The following is a 15,344-nucleotide window of genomic DNA, read 5'->3' on the forward strand; positions in this document are numbered from 1 at the left end:
GGCTGTTACTCTGAAACCTGTTAGAATGAATTTGTCTTAAATCTCCTGTGTTGCACTGTATTTATTTTAATTCCAACGTGAAGAGAAACGGCTCTTTCAATCAGCCAAGCGTACTTCTCACTAATCCATCACTAATGCTTCGTTCCCTGCCTGGCTCTGCCTTCACTGCAGAGCTAACTCGAGTTATCCGCACACAATGACTCCTCTTGAGTTAGCCGAGCTCCTGCGAGAACAGGCACCCTGCTGTGCCCACACTGATTCTGCTCTCCCTCGAGTGTGGGGCTACGAACAGCTTCTTGGGGCACGGCCCACGGCTCGGAGAGCTGCAGAAAACTGAGATGTGCTATGAATTCTTTACCAGTCTGGCGTTTCTGGGCACACGATGGGAACTGTGGGAAGGCACTGGAGGACTAGTGGTACTCGTGTTACTCAAGTGGTGCTAGCCTGTGTCCACACTACAGCGAGAGTGTCCACACTTCAATTTTAGCCCCCTTGCATGACTCTATGAGTCTGAGTCAGTTGCCCTGTCCTCTGAGACTTGCTGTCACATTTGGTTTTTGCCATGTAGATGTACCCTTAGTCTCTCTTTCTTGTTGCAGGTGACTTCCCTTCTCTTAAATTGTCTCTGAGCACCTCTTCAGCTCAGGTCGGGGACTCCATTTCGGCTCAGTGTCACCTTCGTCTCAAGACTTTAGCTGCTTTAGTTATTTTCTGTCAGGATGGTAAAGAAATATCAAGCCAAAAGGTCACACCAGGCCGGTCACTGTATCGACATGACATCTCTGTGCGGAGCTCAGGCCAGTTTCGATGTATGTACCAGTACAGGAACGACCAGAACCAGGTGAAAAATTCTCGTCCCAGTCTCCCCCAGACACTGAATGTACCAGGTGAGTTGTTGGACCCCAACACAATGTGAGGAGGGGGAAGGGAACAGCTGGATGGTGTCAGGCATTTTATAATTGTGTGGGCTTCTGCCATGGAACGTGTGGATGTTGTGAAGGCCAAAAGGATAACTGGGTAGAAAAAAGTATGAGATAAGTTCCTGGAGGTTAGGTCCGTCAATGGCTATTAGCCATGATCTGGGTGTTTCTAAACCTCTGACTGCCAGTAGCTGGGAGAGGATGACAGGGGATGGATCACTCATTAATTGTCCTGTTCTGCTCATTCCCTCTGAAGCACCCGGCATTGGCCCCAGTCAGAAGACAGGATACTGGGCTAGATGGACCATTGGTCTGATCAAGTCTGGCTGTTTTTATGTTCTTATTAGATTTCTAACTCCATTTTCCAACCCCACCTCTTGGGCAGTTTCTCTTTCTCATCCACTCATGATCGTTGTGGGCAGGGATTGACATTTATCTTGTCTGTAAAGCTACCAGGTCAATGAGACCTGACCTGGATTTGACTGTCAGGTGCTAGTGCATTATGATTATTAATTATTATTACACCAGCTGGGAATCTGGCCCACTGATGTCAATGGAGCAGGGCTGATCTGCACCAGCTGGAGATCTGGCCCATTGACTCCAGTAGAGCGGGGCCAATTTACCCCAGCTGGGATTTGGCCCAGTGTGTCTGAGGCTCCTTTGGAGAGACATGGTCTAGGGATTTGTAGCAGCTGCATCTCTGGGATGATCTCTGCTTGGTTGGCCACTGAACGCTGAACGTCCCTGATGTTGTCTGTGTTTTTTGCCCAGGCCAGAAGCTGATCCCGAGCACCGGCCCCAGCCCTGAGGATCCACCGTCTCAGGAAGGTGAGTGACTAGGGTTGCCAACTTTCTAGTTTCAGAAAATTGAACATCCTTGCCCCGCCGCTGCCCCAAAGCCCCTCCCCGTACCCCATCCCTTCCCCACGGCCCCACCCCCACTCACTCCATCCCCCCTTCTCCGTCTCTCACTCTTCCCCACCCTCGCTCACTTTCACCAGGGCTGGGGCAGGGGATTGGCGTTTGTGGGGGAGTGAGGGATCCGGCTGGAGGTGTGGGCTCTGGGATGGGGCTAGGGACGAGGGGCTCAGGGTGTAGGAGGGTGCTCCAGCCTGGGGCCAAGGGGTTCGGAGCGCAGGAGGGAGCTCTGGGCTGGGGCAGGGGGCTGCGGTGTGGGGGGAAAGATGAGGGCTCCAGCTGGGGTGCGGGGTCTGGGGTGGGGCTGTGTATGAAGGGCTTGGGGTGTATGAGGGGGCTCTAGGTTGGGGCCAAGGGGTTCGGAGTGTGGGAGAGGGGTGTGGAGTCCTGGAAGGAATTCGGGTGTGGGAGGGAATGTGGGGTGCAGGCTCCAGGAGGGAGTATGGGTGTGTGAGGGGGCTCTGAGTTGTTGCAGGGGGTTGGGGCCCAGGAGGGGGCTTGGAGTGCAGGCTCTGGGTGGCTCTGGCTGGTGTGGTTTGTGGGGGTCTGGGAGGCATTGATGTCAGGTGGCCCCTTAAATAGCAGCCACACCAGCACTGCCCTGGCATTTCCCGGGTGTCAGAGGCTGCTCTAACAGCCATGAATCCTGGACACCTGGCTCGGTGAGGACAAAAGTTTTTCCTGTTCTCTGGAATGTGGGGAGGGGGGGAGAGAATTCCCCGCTAGTGACACACCCACCCCACTGCTGCCCCTGGCTCGCTGCTCCCCCAGCACAGTGCAAATCACAGCAGCTCGAGGGAGAGAGCTGATGCAGGCCCCCCCTCCGCCTCCTGCTATTTGCAGTGGCCCCCAACCCCTCTCCTTCATTCTCCCCCACAGCCCGGCTGCTGGCTGGGGCCTCCACACTCAGCTGCTGCCTGACTCTGTTCGGACCAGTTCCCAATGGGAGCAGCCCAATTTTACCCCATGCTTCCACGCAGCCCATTCATCCCCGGGAGGAGAGTGACCTGCCCACAGCCCCTTACCTGCTGGCCGCATGGTCCCGAGTTGAACCCAGCACAGTAGCCCCACAGGGAGCAGGTTGTGGGACCCAGGACAGGTGGCTGACCCCTCCTCTCTCAGCTCCCAACAGCTGGGGAGCAGTGGGCCGGGTAGGGAGGGGGCTGAAGACACTTCCTAAAGGCCACAGTGCCCGCTCTGCAGGGAACCCCTGGCCACCGCAGAGGCAGCTGCCGGGGGTTAACCCCGCCAGCCCCAGCCTGCAGCCAAATGCCTTTCCCAGCCTCTCCGCTGGTATCCACCCCCTGCCAGCGGGGGCTCGCACCGCCCCAGAGCTCCACAGAGAGAGCTGCTGCAGGCCCCCTCCTCATCCCCCTGCCGCCAACCAGACTTTTAACGGCCCAGTTGGCAGTGCTGACCGGAGCCGCCAGGGTCTCTTTTCGAAAGAGAAAACCGGATGCCTGGCAACCCTAAGAGTGACTGTGTTCAGGCCTAATTCCCCCAGCGCTCAGCACGCTGAGATCACGGTGGGTCTGAACTCTCAAGAATCTCACCCTGAGTCCCTGACCCACAGCCCATCGGCATCCCTGGGACCCTGGCACTGAGTCCAGTGGGCCGGGCTTCTCCTATGTTCAGAACTGGGAGGAGGTGTCCTGTTCTAGGCCGGTCCTTGAGCAGCCCCTCTCCAACCTCCCCCACAGCAGGGTGTGTGGGGAGGGGAACAGCACATATAGAAGCGTCCGCAGCTGAGGGAGACCCATCTGTCTCCCCACAGCCATTCCCCCCTCTCACCCTGCAGCTGGCAGCATCTCCTACTAAAGCAGCTTCTGCGTCGTTGCAGCGATGGGAGAGGAAGCAGAGATGGGACCATTTTACACCCCATGGCCAAAGCACCCGGCAGCTTGGGAAAGTGGAAAGAGCCTCCCCTGTGGGCTGGGAGCTGGGGGTGGGGAGAGTTCATGAATCCCCGTTCTGCACTGTTACAAGAAGGAGGAACCGGGATGGAACCAGAGGACCCCCGGAGGGCAGACTGGAATCCACCCAACAGCCTCAAGAATGAGAGAACCAAAGAACAAGATAAAATCTAGCAGCACGGAGCCGTCAGGAATGTGCTATCTGCTGATTGATTCAGCAACAGCATGATGAAGCAATTCCCATAGACTGGCATAGGAAGAAATTCCAATAAAAATAGACTCTAAAAAGTGAAAACTTTGGGGTCTGATTCTGCAAACCAACTTCCAGGAGCATCAGATGAGCATCTGACAAGGCCCTGCTCCCTCCTCATGTCCAGGCTACCTGGCCAGTGGCTTGGCATGAGCAACTCTAAGGCTGGTAACTATGATAACAACCTTGCAGAACCTGTGTGTGTGTGTTTGTAGGAATGAATGTGTGAATAAATATGAGATTGAATGGAATGTTATAGCTATAACTAACTGCTTACTATGATTCTTTCTGTATTCACAATAAATGTGGTATTTTGCCTTTTTCCCTTTAATGAGATCCTGCTGGTTTTTATTTTATTGGTATAACAACGGAAGGTCCCTCCCATGACCCCGGTGGGGAAGGACAGGCTCTAAAGCCTTGGCGAGGCCAGAGCAAGTCTGGGCTGGGGCATTCCATGGCTGGGGAGTCACACAGTGGCTGGCCTGTGACTCGCCTGCCTGCCCATTGTGACACATCCCTGCTGGCTGGCACAGCCTCATCCCCTCACTGCCAGGCTTGGCTCTGGCAGAGCGAGAGCTGGCACGTGCCGCTGGGGAACGCTGAGCCAGCAGCTCCAGCTCCGCCACCGGCAGCAGAAAGTGGGTGGCCCATTTACACGCAGGCTTCTGCCCACTCCTGACTCCAGGTAGGAGAATCTTCTAGTGTCCACCTCTGCTTTTCCATTGCATCGCCAACCACCCCGAGCCTTCCCCGAGCTCCTGGCTGGGTGGCGCACGTCTGCCAAGTGCCCCGGTGCCGGCCGTCTAGCCTGGTGCCAGTGAGGAAGTGGGCAGCGGCATGCGCACAGGAGGGAGTCTGGGGCGGCTCGACAGAAGGGGTCGCACCAGTCGAGCCCAGAGGGGACGGAGACAAGGAGGAGGGTTTGGCAGGGCTGGTGGCACGGCACGGGAAGGCGGCACAGGTGGTTAGATGAGGCATTGGGCTGGGACCCAGGAGAGCTGTGTTCAGTTCCCCGCTCCTCTGTAAGTCTTCTGCGTGATATCAGGTGAGTCACTCCGGGCCTCAGCTAACGAGGGAGAGCACGTCCCTGCTCTGTGGAGGGGGCGTTGAGAGCCTAAATACCACAACACCCGTGTGCTAAGCCACTGGCATGATGGGGCCAGGTAAGTGCCCAGACACTGAGGTTGCCGGGGGAACAGGCATTCTCCGGTTGCCTGGAGCCATTGTTCCATTCACCAGGACAGTCCGATGCCAGAACAGTCCCCCTGAACTCCGGAGAGGACTAGAGGTGCCTTAGGACGCCTGCCGTGCAGCTGCTGGCGAGTCAGCAGGAGACATTGGGTGAGGAATGGAGCCCCCCAGGACAGGGGCCATTCAGGAGACCCAGCATGGGGGGAATCAGGCCTGGGATTCTCTGCAGCGGCTGCTCCCACACAGGCCTTGGAGAGAGGAGCTGTGAAACCCCCACAAAGCGCTGCCCCGGCACAGAGCTCTGTAGCACTGGGACCCCGTACGCATGAGCCGCAATCCAGCAGGGCCTTGGGCCAACCCCACCCTCTCCCATTGCCCCACTCTGGGAGGCCAGGGCACAGTTCACAATTTAGCACGGACCAGCTGCAAGGATCCTGGCAGGTCCTGGTATGGTTGGAGCAGCATTTTCAATGTTCGGGAAGAGCGAGATCTGTGCAATAGGCAACGTAGCTCCATCTGGGCACCAGCCAGCTCCTGTGCCCCAGAGAGCTCCCACAGCTCCCACTGAACCAGGGACGAAGGGGGCAGGAGGTTGAAAGAGCAGGTGCCATCCTGGAACCCAGGAGACCCATGTTCATTTCCCAACTCTGCCACAGATGCTCTGTTTGTCTTCGAGCAAGTCCCTTCTTCCCTCTGTGCTGTAGTTCCCTGTCTGTACAGTGGGGGTAGCAGCCAGGCCCTGCCCTGCAGGGGGCAGTTAGAATAAATGCTATTGAGGTTGGGTAGTGCTCGGATGCCAGGGGGATGAGGGCCAGGATGGTGCCTAAGACAGACCGAAAGCAAGGGGGAGCTACAGAGCCGGTGGTGAGAGGGGTTTGGCCTTTGACAATCTGCTCTGAGTGCCTGGGCTGCCAGACTCCAGGCAGCCACTGGCATTGCCAGACCTCCCTGATCTACGGTGCTGCTGCTCTCCCTGCTTCTAGGAGTCACTGCCTCCCCCTGGGCCGAGACCCCCATGTCACGGAGTCCCTGGGCAATGCTCTGGAACTGCTCCCTACGAAGTCAGTCAGGACTCTGGGGGAGTCTGCTTTCTGTGAGCAGCCTGTCTGCAGGGCAAACAGCTCACACGGCTTCCACCTTCCTGGGTCTGATCTCGGAGCATTCAGCATCCTCTGCCCCTCCATGAGCTTCCCACAGCGAGTCCGCCCAGGCAGGCTCCTGGGGAAGCCAGAGAGTCCTGCACCCCAACTCCGCCGTCAGACGTGACTCTCAGCCAGCCAGTAAAACAGAAGGTTTATTAGACGACAGGAACATGGTCTAACACAGAGCATGTAGGTGCAGAGAACAGGACCCCTCAGCTGAGTCCATTTTGGGAGGTAGTGAGCCAGACAACCAAGTCTGTACTTCACTCCATGTCTCCAGCCAGCCTCAACTGAAACTCTCTCCAGCCCCTCCTCCTCTGGGCTTTGTCCCTTTCCTGGGCCAGGAGGTCACCTGATTCCTTTGTTCTCCAACCCTTTTAGCTCTCACCTTGCAGGGGGGAAGGGCCAGGCCATCAGCACCCAGGAAACAGGGTGTCGGCCATTCTCTGTGTCCAGACCCCTGCACATACCTGCCCTCTAGGGCTCTGCAATGATCATACAGCCTTACCCCACCACCTAGAGACTTAAGAACTGCCTAGGGGAAACTGAGGCACCCCCACACTATTCAGAGGAAACATTAAGAACAGTCCCACTTCCTCACACACCACAGCAATCATCTCCTGGGGCTGTCATGGCACTGAGCATTAGCAAGATCTGAGACTCATTTGGGCGGGCGGGGGGGGGGGGGGTTTGCTATTAAAGCAGCTTCTGCGTCGTTGCAGCGGTGGGAGAGGAAGCAGAGATGGGACCATTTTACACCCCATGGCCAAAGCACCCGGCAGCTTGGGAAAGTGGAAAGAGCCTCCCGTGTGGGCTGGGAGCTATGGGTGGGGAGAGTTCATGAATCCCTTTCTGCACTGTCACGAGAAGGAGGAACCGGAATGGAACTGATTCTCCCACTCGGGGATCCAGAGACCCCCTGGCTCCAATAGCATGGACGCAGGGAGGAGCTCTGGCCTGGGGTCTGCAGGAGCTGGGAATAGAGGAGCCCAGCGGTCCCTTCCGGCCTCACGTCTGTGACTGTGGGGAGCGGAAGGTCCCTGCCATGACCCCGGTGGGGAAGGACAGGCTCTAAAGCCTTGGCGAGGCCAGAGCAAGTCTGGGCTGGGGCATCCCATGGCTGGGGAGTCACACAGTGGCTGGTCTGTGACTCGCCTGCCCATTGTGACACGTCCCTGCTGGCTGGCACAGCCTCATCCCCTCACTGCCAGGCTTGGCTCTGGCAGAGCGAGAGCTGGCACGTGCCGCTGGGGAACGCTGAGCCAGCAGTTCCAGCTCCGCCACCGGCAGCAGAAAGTGGGTGGCCCATTTACATGCAGGCTTCTGCCCACTCCTGACTCCAGGTAGGAGAATCTTCTAGTGCCCTGTGACGATGTGACGCAGCAGGGAGGGGGGAGTGTTGACCTGGGAATGTGCCCTGGGGACGGGAGACCTGAGAGCCTGTCACCTGAGCCAGGAGGGGGAGGGGGATGTGACACCTCAGCCCAGGAATGTGGACGGAGGCTGCAGCAGGGAACCTGCTCGGTGGGTTTAGTTTCAGTTTGGGGGCTGGGGGGAGGAACACAGGGAACCCCAGGGCTGGGGTCTAAGCTCCCTGCTCCCCCAGAAGGACTTCACTGAGGGGTCCTGGGTGTACCCACAAGCTCTGTTTTGGACTGTGTTCCTGTTGTCCAATAAACCTTCTGTTTTACTGGCTGGCTGAGAGTCTCAGTGAATCCCAGGAAGAGGGGTGCAGGGCCTGGACTCCCCCACACTCCGTGACAACTGGTGGCAGAGGTGGGATCTACTGCACCCCGTGAACGGCGCTTCCTGCAGTAAGTGACTGGGGAACAGTAAAACGAAGGGGGATTGACGGGGACCAGGCGTGCTGAAGATTCAGAGAGAGACGGTTTCAGGGGGCGGTTAACCCCTGGGAGTGTGTGACCAGAGAGAAGGACTTTTGCAGTAACAGGGTCCCCCGGGGGATTGCAGCGAGCGGTCCCAGGGGCGGAGGAGTCTGCAGCTCGACCCTGGCAAAGAGGTGGTGACCTCAAGAAGGACTGGCACACTAGGGGCTTTTCCTGGAAACCGTGGACAGCTGCCCGGCCTGCGAGTGGCCAGCCGGGAGATGTACGCTAAACGCCTTAAGAGCGACCTGGTGGAGCTGTGCAGGCAGAGGGGGCTGCGCGTCGGGAGGTCCACCAAGGAACAGCTGATTGCCCAGCTGGAGGAGAGGGATCGCTTGGATGACCCGATCCCTGTCCCTGAGGGAAGCCGCCCGGCGGACGCAGCGTGGGCCCTGGGGCCTGACCAGGCTGGGAGGGGTCAGACTGCTGCCCAGGACACCCCGAGACCCTTCCTACCTATGCCTGGGGGAGGGGTTGTGGGAAGCCCAGCGAATACCGAGGGCCCCCTGACCCCAGCAGCCAGCAGGGGATCCTCCCAGCGGAGCTCCCCATCCCTGGAGCGGATGCGGCTGGAATGGGAGAGGGAGAGGAAAATGAGGGAGCTGGAGGATCATGAAAAACAACGTCAACATGAGGAGAAACAACGTCAACATGAGCAGGAGGAGAAGGAGAGGGAGCGTCAGGAGAAGGAGAGGGAGCGTCAGGAGAAGGAGAGGGAACGCCAGGAGAAGGAGAGGGAACGTCAACATGAGCAGCAGGAGAAGGAGAAACAAAGACAGCATGAACTGGAGCTGGCCAGGCTGAGGAGCAGTGGGGCCCCGGCTGCGGTGAGTGAGGGGGGACCCAAGACTGCAAGGAGCTTTGATAAGTGCTTCCTGGCCCAGCGGAAGGAGGGGGAGGACATAGATAGCTTCCTGACGGCCTTTGAGAATGCCTGCGAGCTGCACAGGGTTGACCCTGCAGACAGGCTCCAGTTCCTCACCCCCTTACTGGACCCCAAAGCCGTGGAGGTGTACAGCCGGATGACAGGGGCAGAGGCAGGGGACTATGAACTGTTCAAACAGGCCCTGCTCCGTGAGTTTGGGCTGACCCCCGAGATGTACCGGAGAAGGTTCCGGAGTCAGCGTAAAACGCCTGAGGTCACCTACCTACAACTGGTCAACAGGATGCAGGGATATGCCCGCAAGTGGACAGCGGGGGCCCAAACTAAAGAGGACCTGCTTGACCTGTTTGTACTGGAGCACCTGTATGAACAGTGCCCTTCCGACCTGAGGCTGTGGCTGGTGGACAAAAAGCTCGCGAACCCCCAGCATGCAGGGCAGCTGGCCGACGAGTTTGTGAACAGTCGGTCAGGGGGTAGCCGGGAGGAGTCCCAAAAGAACAGGCCCCCCCCGATGCAGAGAGAGAGTCACCATGGGGCCTCCCAGCGGGGAAATAGGGAGAACCCCCTCCAAAGGGGAACGCCTGGTGTCGGGCCCCTCCGACCCGTTCGAGGGGACCAACGTGACCTGAGCTGCTATCACTGTGGCCAGAGAGGCCACGTACGGGCCCAGTGCCCCGGGCTCAGGGACAAACTGAGCAGACCCAACCTACCCAGGGTTAACTGGGTAGGGACTCAGCTGGACGAGGGGCAGGCGACCCAGGAAAGGGGGGCTACCAGTTTGCCACCTGCTCAGGAGGGAAGAGTACCCCCAGCCAGCCCCGCCAGAGGGCTGGAGGCTCTGGACTCAGGGTGCTCGGTTTACAGGGTGGGTGCGGGGCTGTCCCTCCGGAGAGAGCGCCTTGTTCCCCTGGAGGTGGATGGGAGGAAGGTCAATGGATACTGGGATACGGGCGCGGAGGTGACGCTGGCCCGGCCCGAGGTGGTGGCCCCAGATCGGGTGGTGCCCAACACCTACCTGACCCTGACGGGGGTGGGCGGGACCCCATTTAAGGTGCCCGTGGCAAGGGTACACCTGAAATGGGGGACCAAGGAGGGCCCCAAGGATGTGGGGGTACACCACCATTTGCCCACTGAAGTTTTGATGGGGGGAGACCTAGAGGACTGGCCAAGCGACCCCCAGACCGCCCTGGTTGTGACCCGTAGCCAGAGCCGGCGAGGGGCACTGCGACCTGACCCTGGGGAGGGTACCACACTGGAGGCGCGAGACCCTACTCGGGTGGGGAGGGAGCGCCGAGGGGCACGGCTCAGAGAGGCTGCGGCCTCAGACCTGGCCACGGAGGGGGAACCGGGCCCCATCCCTTCCCCAGCCGCTGAGTTCCAGGCCGAGTTGAGGAAAGATCCCTCCTTGCAGAAGCTCAGGGACCTGGCCGACCTCAGTGAGGGACGGACCATGAGGAGAGGCTGCCAGGAGAGGTTCCTGTGGGAGAAGGGGTTCCTGTACCGAGAATGGGCTCCCCCAGGGGAAGGGGAGTCCTGTGGGATCAGGAGGCAGCTGGTGGTCCCCCAGAAGTACCGCCGCAAGCTCCTGTCCCTGGCCCATGACATCCCCCTCGCAGGGCACCAGGGAATCCGGCGCACCCGGCAGAGGTTGCTACAGAACTTTTACTGGCCCGGGGTCTTTACCACCGTCCGGCAGTATTGCCGATCCTGTGACCCCTGTCAGAGGGTGGGGAAGGCCCGGGACAAGGGGAAAGCGGCGTTGAGACCTTTGCCCATCATAGAGGAGCCTTTCCAGAAGGTGGCCATGGACATCGTGGGGCCTCTCAGCAAGACGACCCGGTCGGGGAAGAAATACATTCTGGTGGTGGTAGATTTCGCCACCCGCTACCCCGAGGCAGCGCCCTTAGCTTCCATTGAAGCAGACACCGTGGCAGATGCGCTCCTGACCATTTTCAGCCGAGTGGGGTTCCCCAGGGAAGTCTTGACAGACCAAGGCTCCAACTTCATGTCGGCCCTGCTCCGGTGCTTGTGGGAGAAATGTGGGGTCCGGCATGACTGGGCCTCAGCGTATCACCCCCAGTCCAATGGGCTGGTGGAGAGGTTTAACGGGACGCTAAAGATGATGCTGAAAACCTTTATGAACCAGCACCCGCAGGATTGGGACAAGTACTTACCTCACCTGCTGTTCGCGTACAGGGAGGTGTCCCAGGAGTCTACCGGATTTTCGCCTTTCGAACTGTTATATGGAAGGAGGGTGAGGGGCCCCCTGGACCTGATGAGAGACGAGTGGGAGGGGAAGGCCACTCCCGATGGAGAGTCAGTGGTGGAGTATGTCCTGACCTTCCGAGAGAGACTGGCTGAACTCATGGGCCTGGCCAGGGAGAATCTGGCCAGAGCCCAGAAGAAGCAGAAGGTCTGGTATGACCGCACGGCGCGGGCCCGTGCCTACGCCACCGGGGATCAGGTGATGGTTCTCATCCCCGTGAGAAAGAACAAACTACAGGCCGCCTGGGAGGGCCCGTTCAAGGTCGTCAAGCAGCTCAATGAGGTAAACTATGTGGTGGAGCTGTCGAACCGGGCCCACCACCGCCGGGTGTACCATGTGAATATGATGAAGCCATATTATGCCAGGGGGAATGTGGTGTTAGCTGTGTGTGGTCAGTGGGAGGAGCAGGGAGATGACCCTTTAGTAGATCTATTCCCTGGGACCAGAGCTGGTTCCCCCCTGGAAACAATCCCCCTCTCGGATCAGCTCACCCCTGCCCAGCAAGCTGAGGTCAGGGGGGTGCTGCATCCGTACCGACAGCTGTTTTCCAACCAGCCTGGACGCACTAATCTGACTGTCCACCGGGTGCAGACAGGGTCGCACCCGCCAATAAGATGCTCCCCCTTCTGAGTCACAGGGAAAACTGCTCAGGACCTGGAAAGAGAGGTCCGGGACATGCTGGCTTTGGGGGTGATCCAGCCATCGGCCAGCCCTTGGGCCTCGCCGGTGGTGCTGGTCCCCAAAAAGGATGGGTCAGTCCGGTTCTGTGTGGACTATCGGAAGCTCAATGCCATCACTGTATCTGATGCCTACCCCATGCCCAGGCCGGACGAGCTCCTAGACAAGCTGGGAGGAGCTCGGTACCTTACCACCATGGACCTTACAAAGGGCTACTGGCAAGTGCCGCTGGATGCAGATGCCCGGCTGAAATCGGCCTTTATCACCCCTCTGGGGCTCTATGAGTTTCTGACCCTGCCTTTCGGCCTCAAGGGAGCGCCGGCCACCTTCCAGCGCCTGGTGGACCAGCTCCTGAGGGGGATGGAGAGTTTTGCCGTGGCGTATATTGACGACATCTGTGTCTTTAGCCAGACCTGGGAGGACCACGTGTCCCAGGTTAGACAAGTGCTGGACCGACTCCAGGGGGCTGGGCTGACTGTCAAAGCGGAGAAGTGCAAGGTGGGGATGGCTGAAGTATCTTACCTGGGCCATCGGGTGGGGAGCGGCCGCCTAAAGCCGGAACCGGCCAAGGTGGAGGTGATCAGAGACTGGCCCGCTCCCCACACCAAAAAGCAGGTCCAAGCCTTTATTGGGATGGCAGGATACTACCGAAGATTTGTGCCCCACTTTAGCGCCATAGCCACCCCCATCACTGAGCTATGCAAGAAGGGGAAGCCAGACGAGGTGGTCTGGACCGAGCAGTGCCAGGAGGCTTTCCGGGCGCTGAAGGAGGCTCTGGTCAGTGGCCCAGTTCTAGCAAACCCAGACTTTGACAAGCCCTTTGTGGTGTTCACTGACGCCTCCGACACGGGACTGGGGGCGGTGTTAATGCAGGAGGATGGAAAGGGGGAGAGACACCCCATCGTGTACCTGAGCAAGAAGTTGCTACCCCGGGAGCAACACTACGCGGCCATCGAGAAGGAGTGCCTGGCCATGGTGTGGGCCCTCAAGAAACTAGAGCCCTATCTCTTCGGGCGACACTTCACCGTGTACACCGACCACTCTCCCCTGACCTGGCTGCACCAGATGAAAGGAGCCAACGCCAAGCTCCTGAGGTGGAGCCTGCTCCTGCAGGATTACGACATGGACGTGGTCCATGTGAAGGGAAGTGCCAACCTGATAGCGGATGCGCTGTCCCGGAGAGGGGGCCCCGAACTTCCCCAGGTCACTGGTCACAGTGACCCCGCTCAGTTCAGTCTCGAAGGGGGGAGGAGTCCAGGCCCTGCACCCCTCTTCCTGGGATTCAGTGAGACTCTCAGCCAGCCAGTAAAACAGAAGGTTTATTGGACAACAGGAACACAGTCCAAAACAGAGCTTGTGGGTACACCCAGGACCCCTCAGTGAAGTCCTTCTGGGGGAGCAGGGAGCTTAGACCCCAGCCCTGGGGTTCCCTGTGTTCCTCCCCCCAGCCCCCAAACTGAAACAAAACCCACCGAGCAGGTTCCCTGCTGCAGCCTCCGTCCACATTCCTGGGCAGAGGTGTTACCTCCCCCTCCCCCTCCTGGCTCAGGTGACAGGCTCTCAGGTCTCCCGTCCCCAGGGCACATTCCCAGGTCAACACTCCCCCCTCCCTGCTGCGTCACATCATCACATGCCCACCTCTGCTTTTCCATTGCATCGCCAACCACACCGAGCCTTCCCCGAGCTCCTGGCTGGGCGACGCACGTCTGCCAAGTGCCCCGGTGCCGGCCGTCTAGCCTGGTGCCAGTCAGGAAGCGGGCAGTGGCATGCGCACAGGCGGGAGTCTGGGGCGGCTCGACAGAAGGGGTCGCACCAGTCGAGCCCGGAGGGGACGGAGACAAGGAGGAGGGTTTGGCAGGGCTGGTGGGAAGGCACGGGAAGGTGGCACAGGTTATTAGATGAGGCATTGGGCTGGGACCCAGGAGAGCTGTGTTCAGTTCCCCGCTCCTCTGTAAGTCTTCTGTGTGAGATCAGATGAGGGAGAGCAGGTCCTTGCTCTGCGGGGGGGGTTTGAGAGCCTAAATACCACAACACATGTGTGCTCAGCCACTGGCATGATGGGGCCAGGTAAGTGCCCAGACACTGAGGTTGCCGGGGGAACAGGCATTCTCCGGTTGCCTGGAGCCATTGTTCCATTCACCAGGACAGTCCGATGCCAGGACAGTCCCCATGAGCTCTGGAGAGGACTAGAGGTGCCTTAGGATGCCTGCCGTGCAGCTGCTGGCGAGTCAGCAGGAGACACTGGGTGAGGAATGGAGCCCCCTAGGGCAGGGGCCATTCAGGAGACCCAGCATGGGGGGAATCAGGCCTGGGATTCTCTGCAGCAGCTGCTGCCACACAGGCCTTGGAGAGAGGAGCTGCGAATTCGCCACAAAGCTCTGCCCCGGCACAGCCTGCCTGCCTGCCGCTCTCCCGCCATCTGCTCCTTCCCCTTCACGGTGGTGTCAGAGCAACTCCTGCTGCTCACCAGCCCGCCCCCGCTCCCCCACCCCGCTTGCCTCCCCCACCTGGGACCTGCCACGGACCCAAGATTCCTGGGGGAAGGGATCAGGGTAATTTCCCTGGGCAGGAAGAATCCTGAGTGGTTGGATGCAGCCTGTCTGCTGGGCAGTTTGTGAACCAGCAGAAGGAGAGGCGGGAGTGAGCCGGGGGAGGCTGTTTGGCCTGCGGGATGGGCCTGGGAGTCGGGAGACCTGGGTTCTAATCCTTCCTGTACTGCTGACTGCCTGGGTGACTTTGAGGCCATCCACTGGCTTGTTTCCCTGCTGGCTGCCTTGGCTAGTTAGAGTCTGAGCCCTACGGCCCAGGGATTGTCTGCAGCACCTGGGGCAACAGGGCCCTGATCTCAGCTGGCAGCTGTAGGCGCTGGTGGAATGGCAGTACGTGGACTGGCCCTGATGCTGAACGGGGCAGTCGCCTCTCACCCCTCACAAGCAATGCCTTGTCCTGGCTTCTTGCAGGATGGCTGAGGAAGTCCGCAAGGTCCCCTTGAAGCCCATCCTTGCCTGGGAGGAGACGAGACCTCCTCCAGGGAAGAGTCCACAGAAGAGCCCACAGCAGCAGCAGGAGCTGTGTGTGCCTCAGCCCTTCCATGCTGGTGAGTGGGTGCCTCCTGGGTGGGCGGAGGGGGCTGCAAAAATGGCAGGGGCCATGGCCCTGCATTGCGGTGGGGCTTGGCCCCTCTGGGGGTTGGGGTTGCAAGACCAAGGTGTCAGTGGCGGGAGAAGACTCCATCACCTTTGTACAACTCTGGGCTGCCATGAGATGGAGAGACAGGAAAACCCAGGCAGGGGGGAA

At 59.4% G+C, this 15,344-nt stretch overlaps 1 protein-coding gene across 1 annotated transcript; it reads left to right on the top strand.

Moving 5' to 3' along the window:
• Positions 1-8,416: 8,416 nt before the first annotated feature.
• On the top strand, positions 8,417-15,108 carry LOC141976630 (uncharacterized). The gene is made up of 2 exons (XM_074937708.1): positions 8,417-9,047; positions 15,008-15,108. The coding sequence occupies exons 1-2, from the start codon at positions 8,442-8,444 to the stop codon at positions 15,014-15,016; spliced, it is 615 nt and encodes a 204-aa protein (XP_074793809.1). The 5' UTR covers positions 8,417-8,441; the 3' UTR covers positions 15,017-15,108.
• The last annotated feature ends 236 nt before the right edge of the window (positions 15,109-15,344 follow it).

Source organism: Natator depressus, chromosome 23 (genome assembly GCF_965152275.1).
Source record: "Natator depressus isolate rNatDep1 chromosome 23, rNatDep2.hap1, whole genome shotgun sequence".
NCBI classification, from domain to species: Eukaryota; Metazoa; Chordata; order Testudines; family Cheloniidae; genus Natator; species Natator depressus.

Bases quoted from the DNA above. Each gene is read 5' to 3' on its own strand.
- LOC141976630 (XM_074937708.1), top strand. From the start codon at position 8,442: ATGTACGCTAAACGCCTTAAGAGCGACCTGGTGGAGCTGTGCAGGCAG.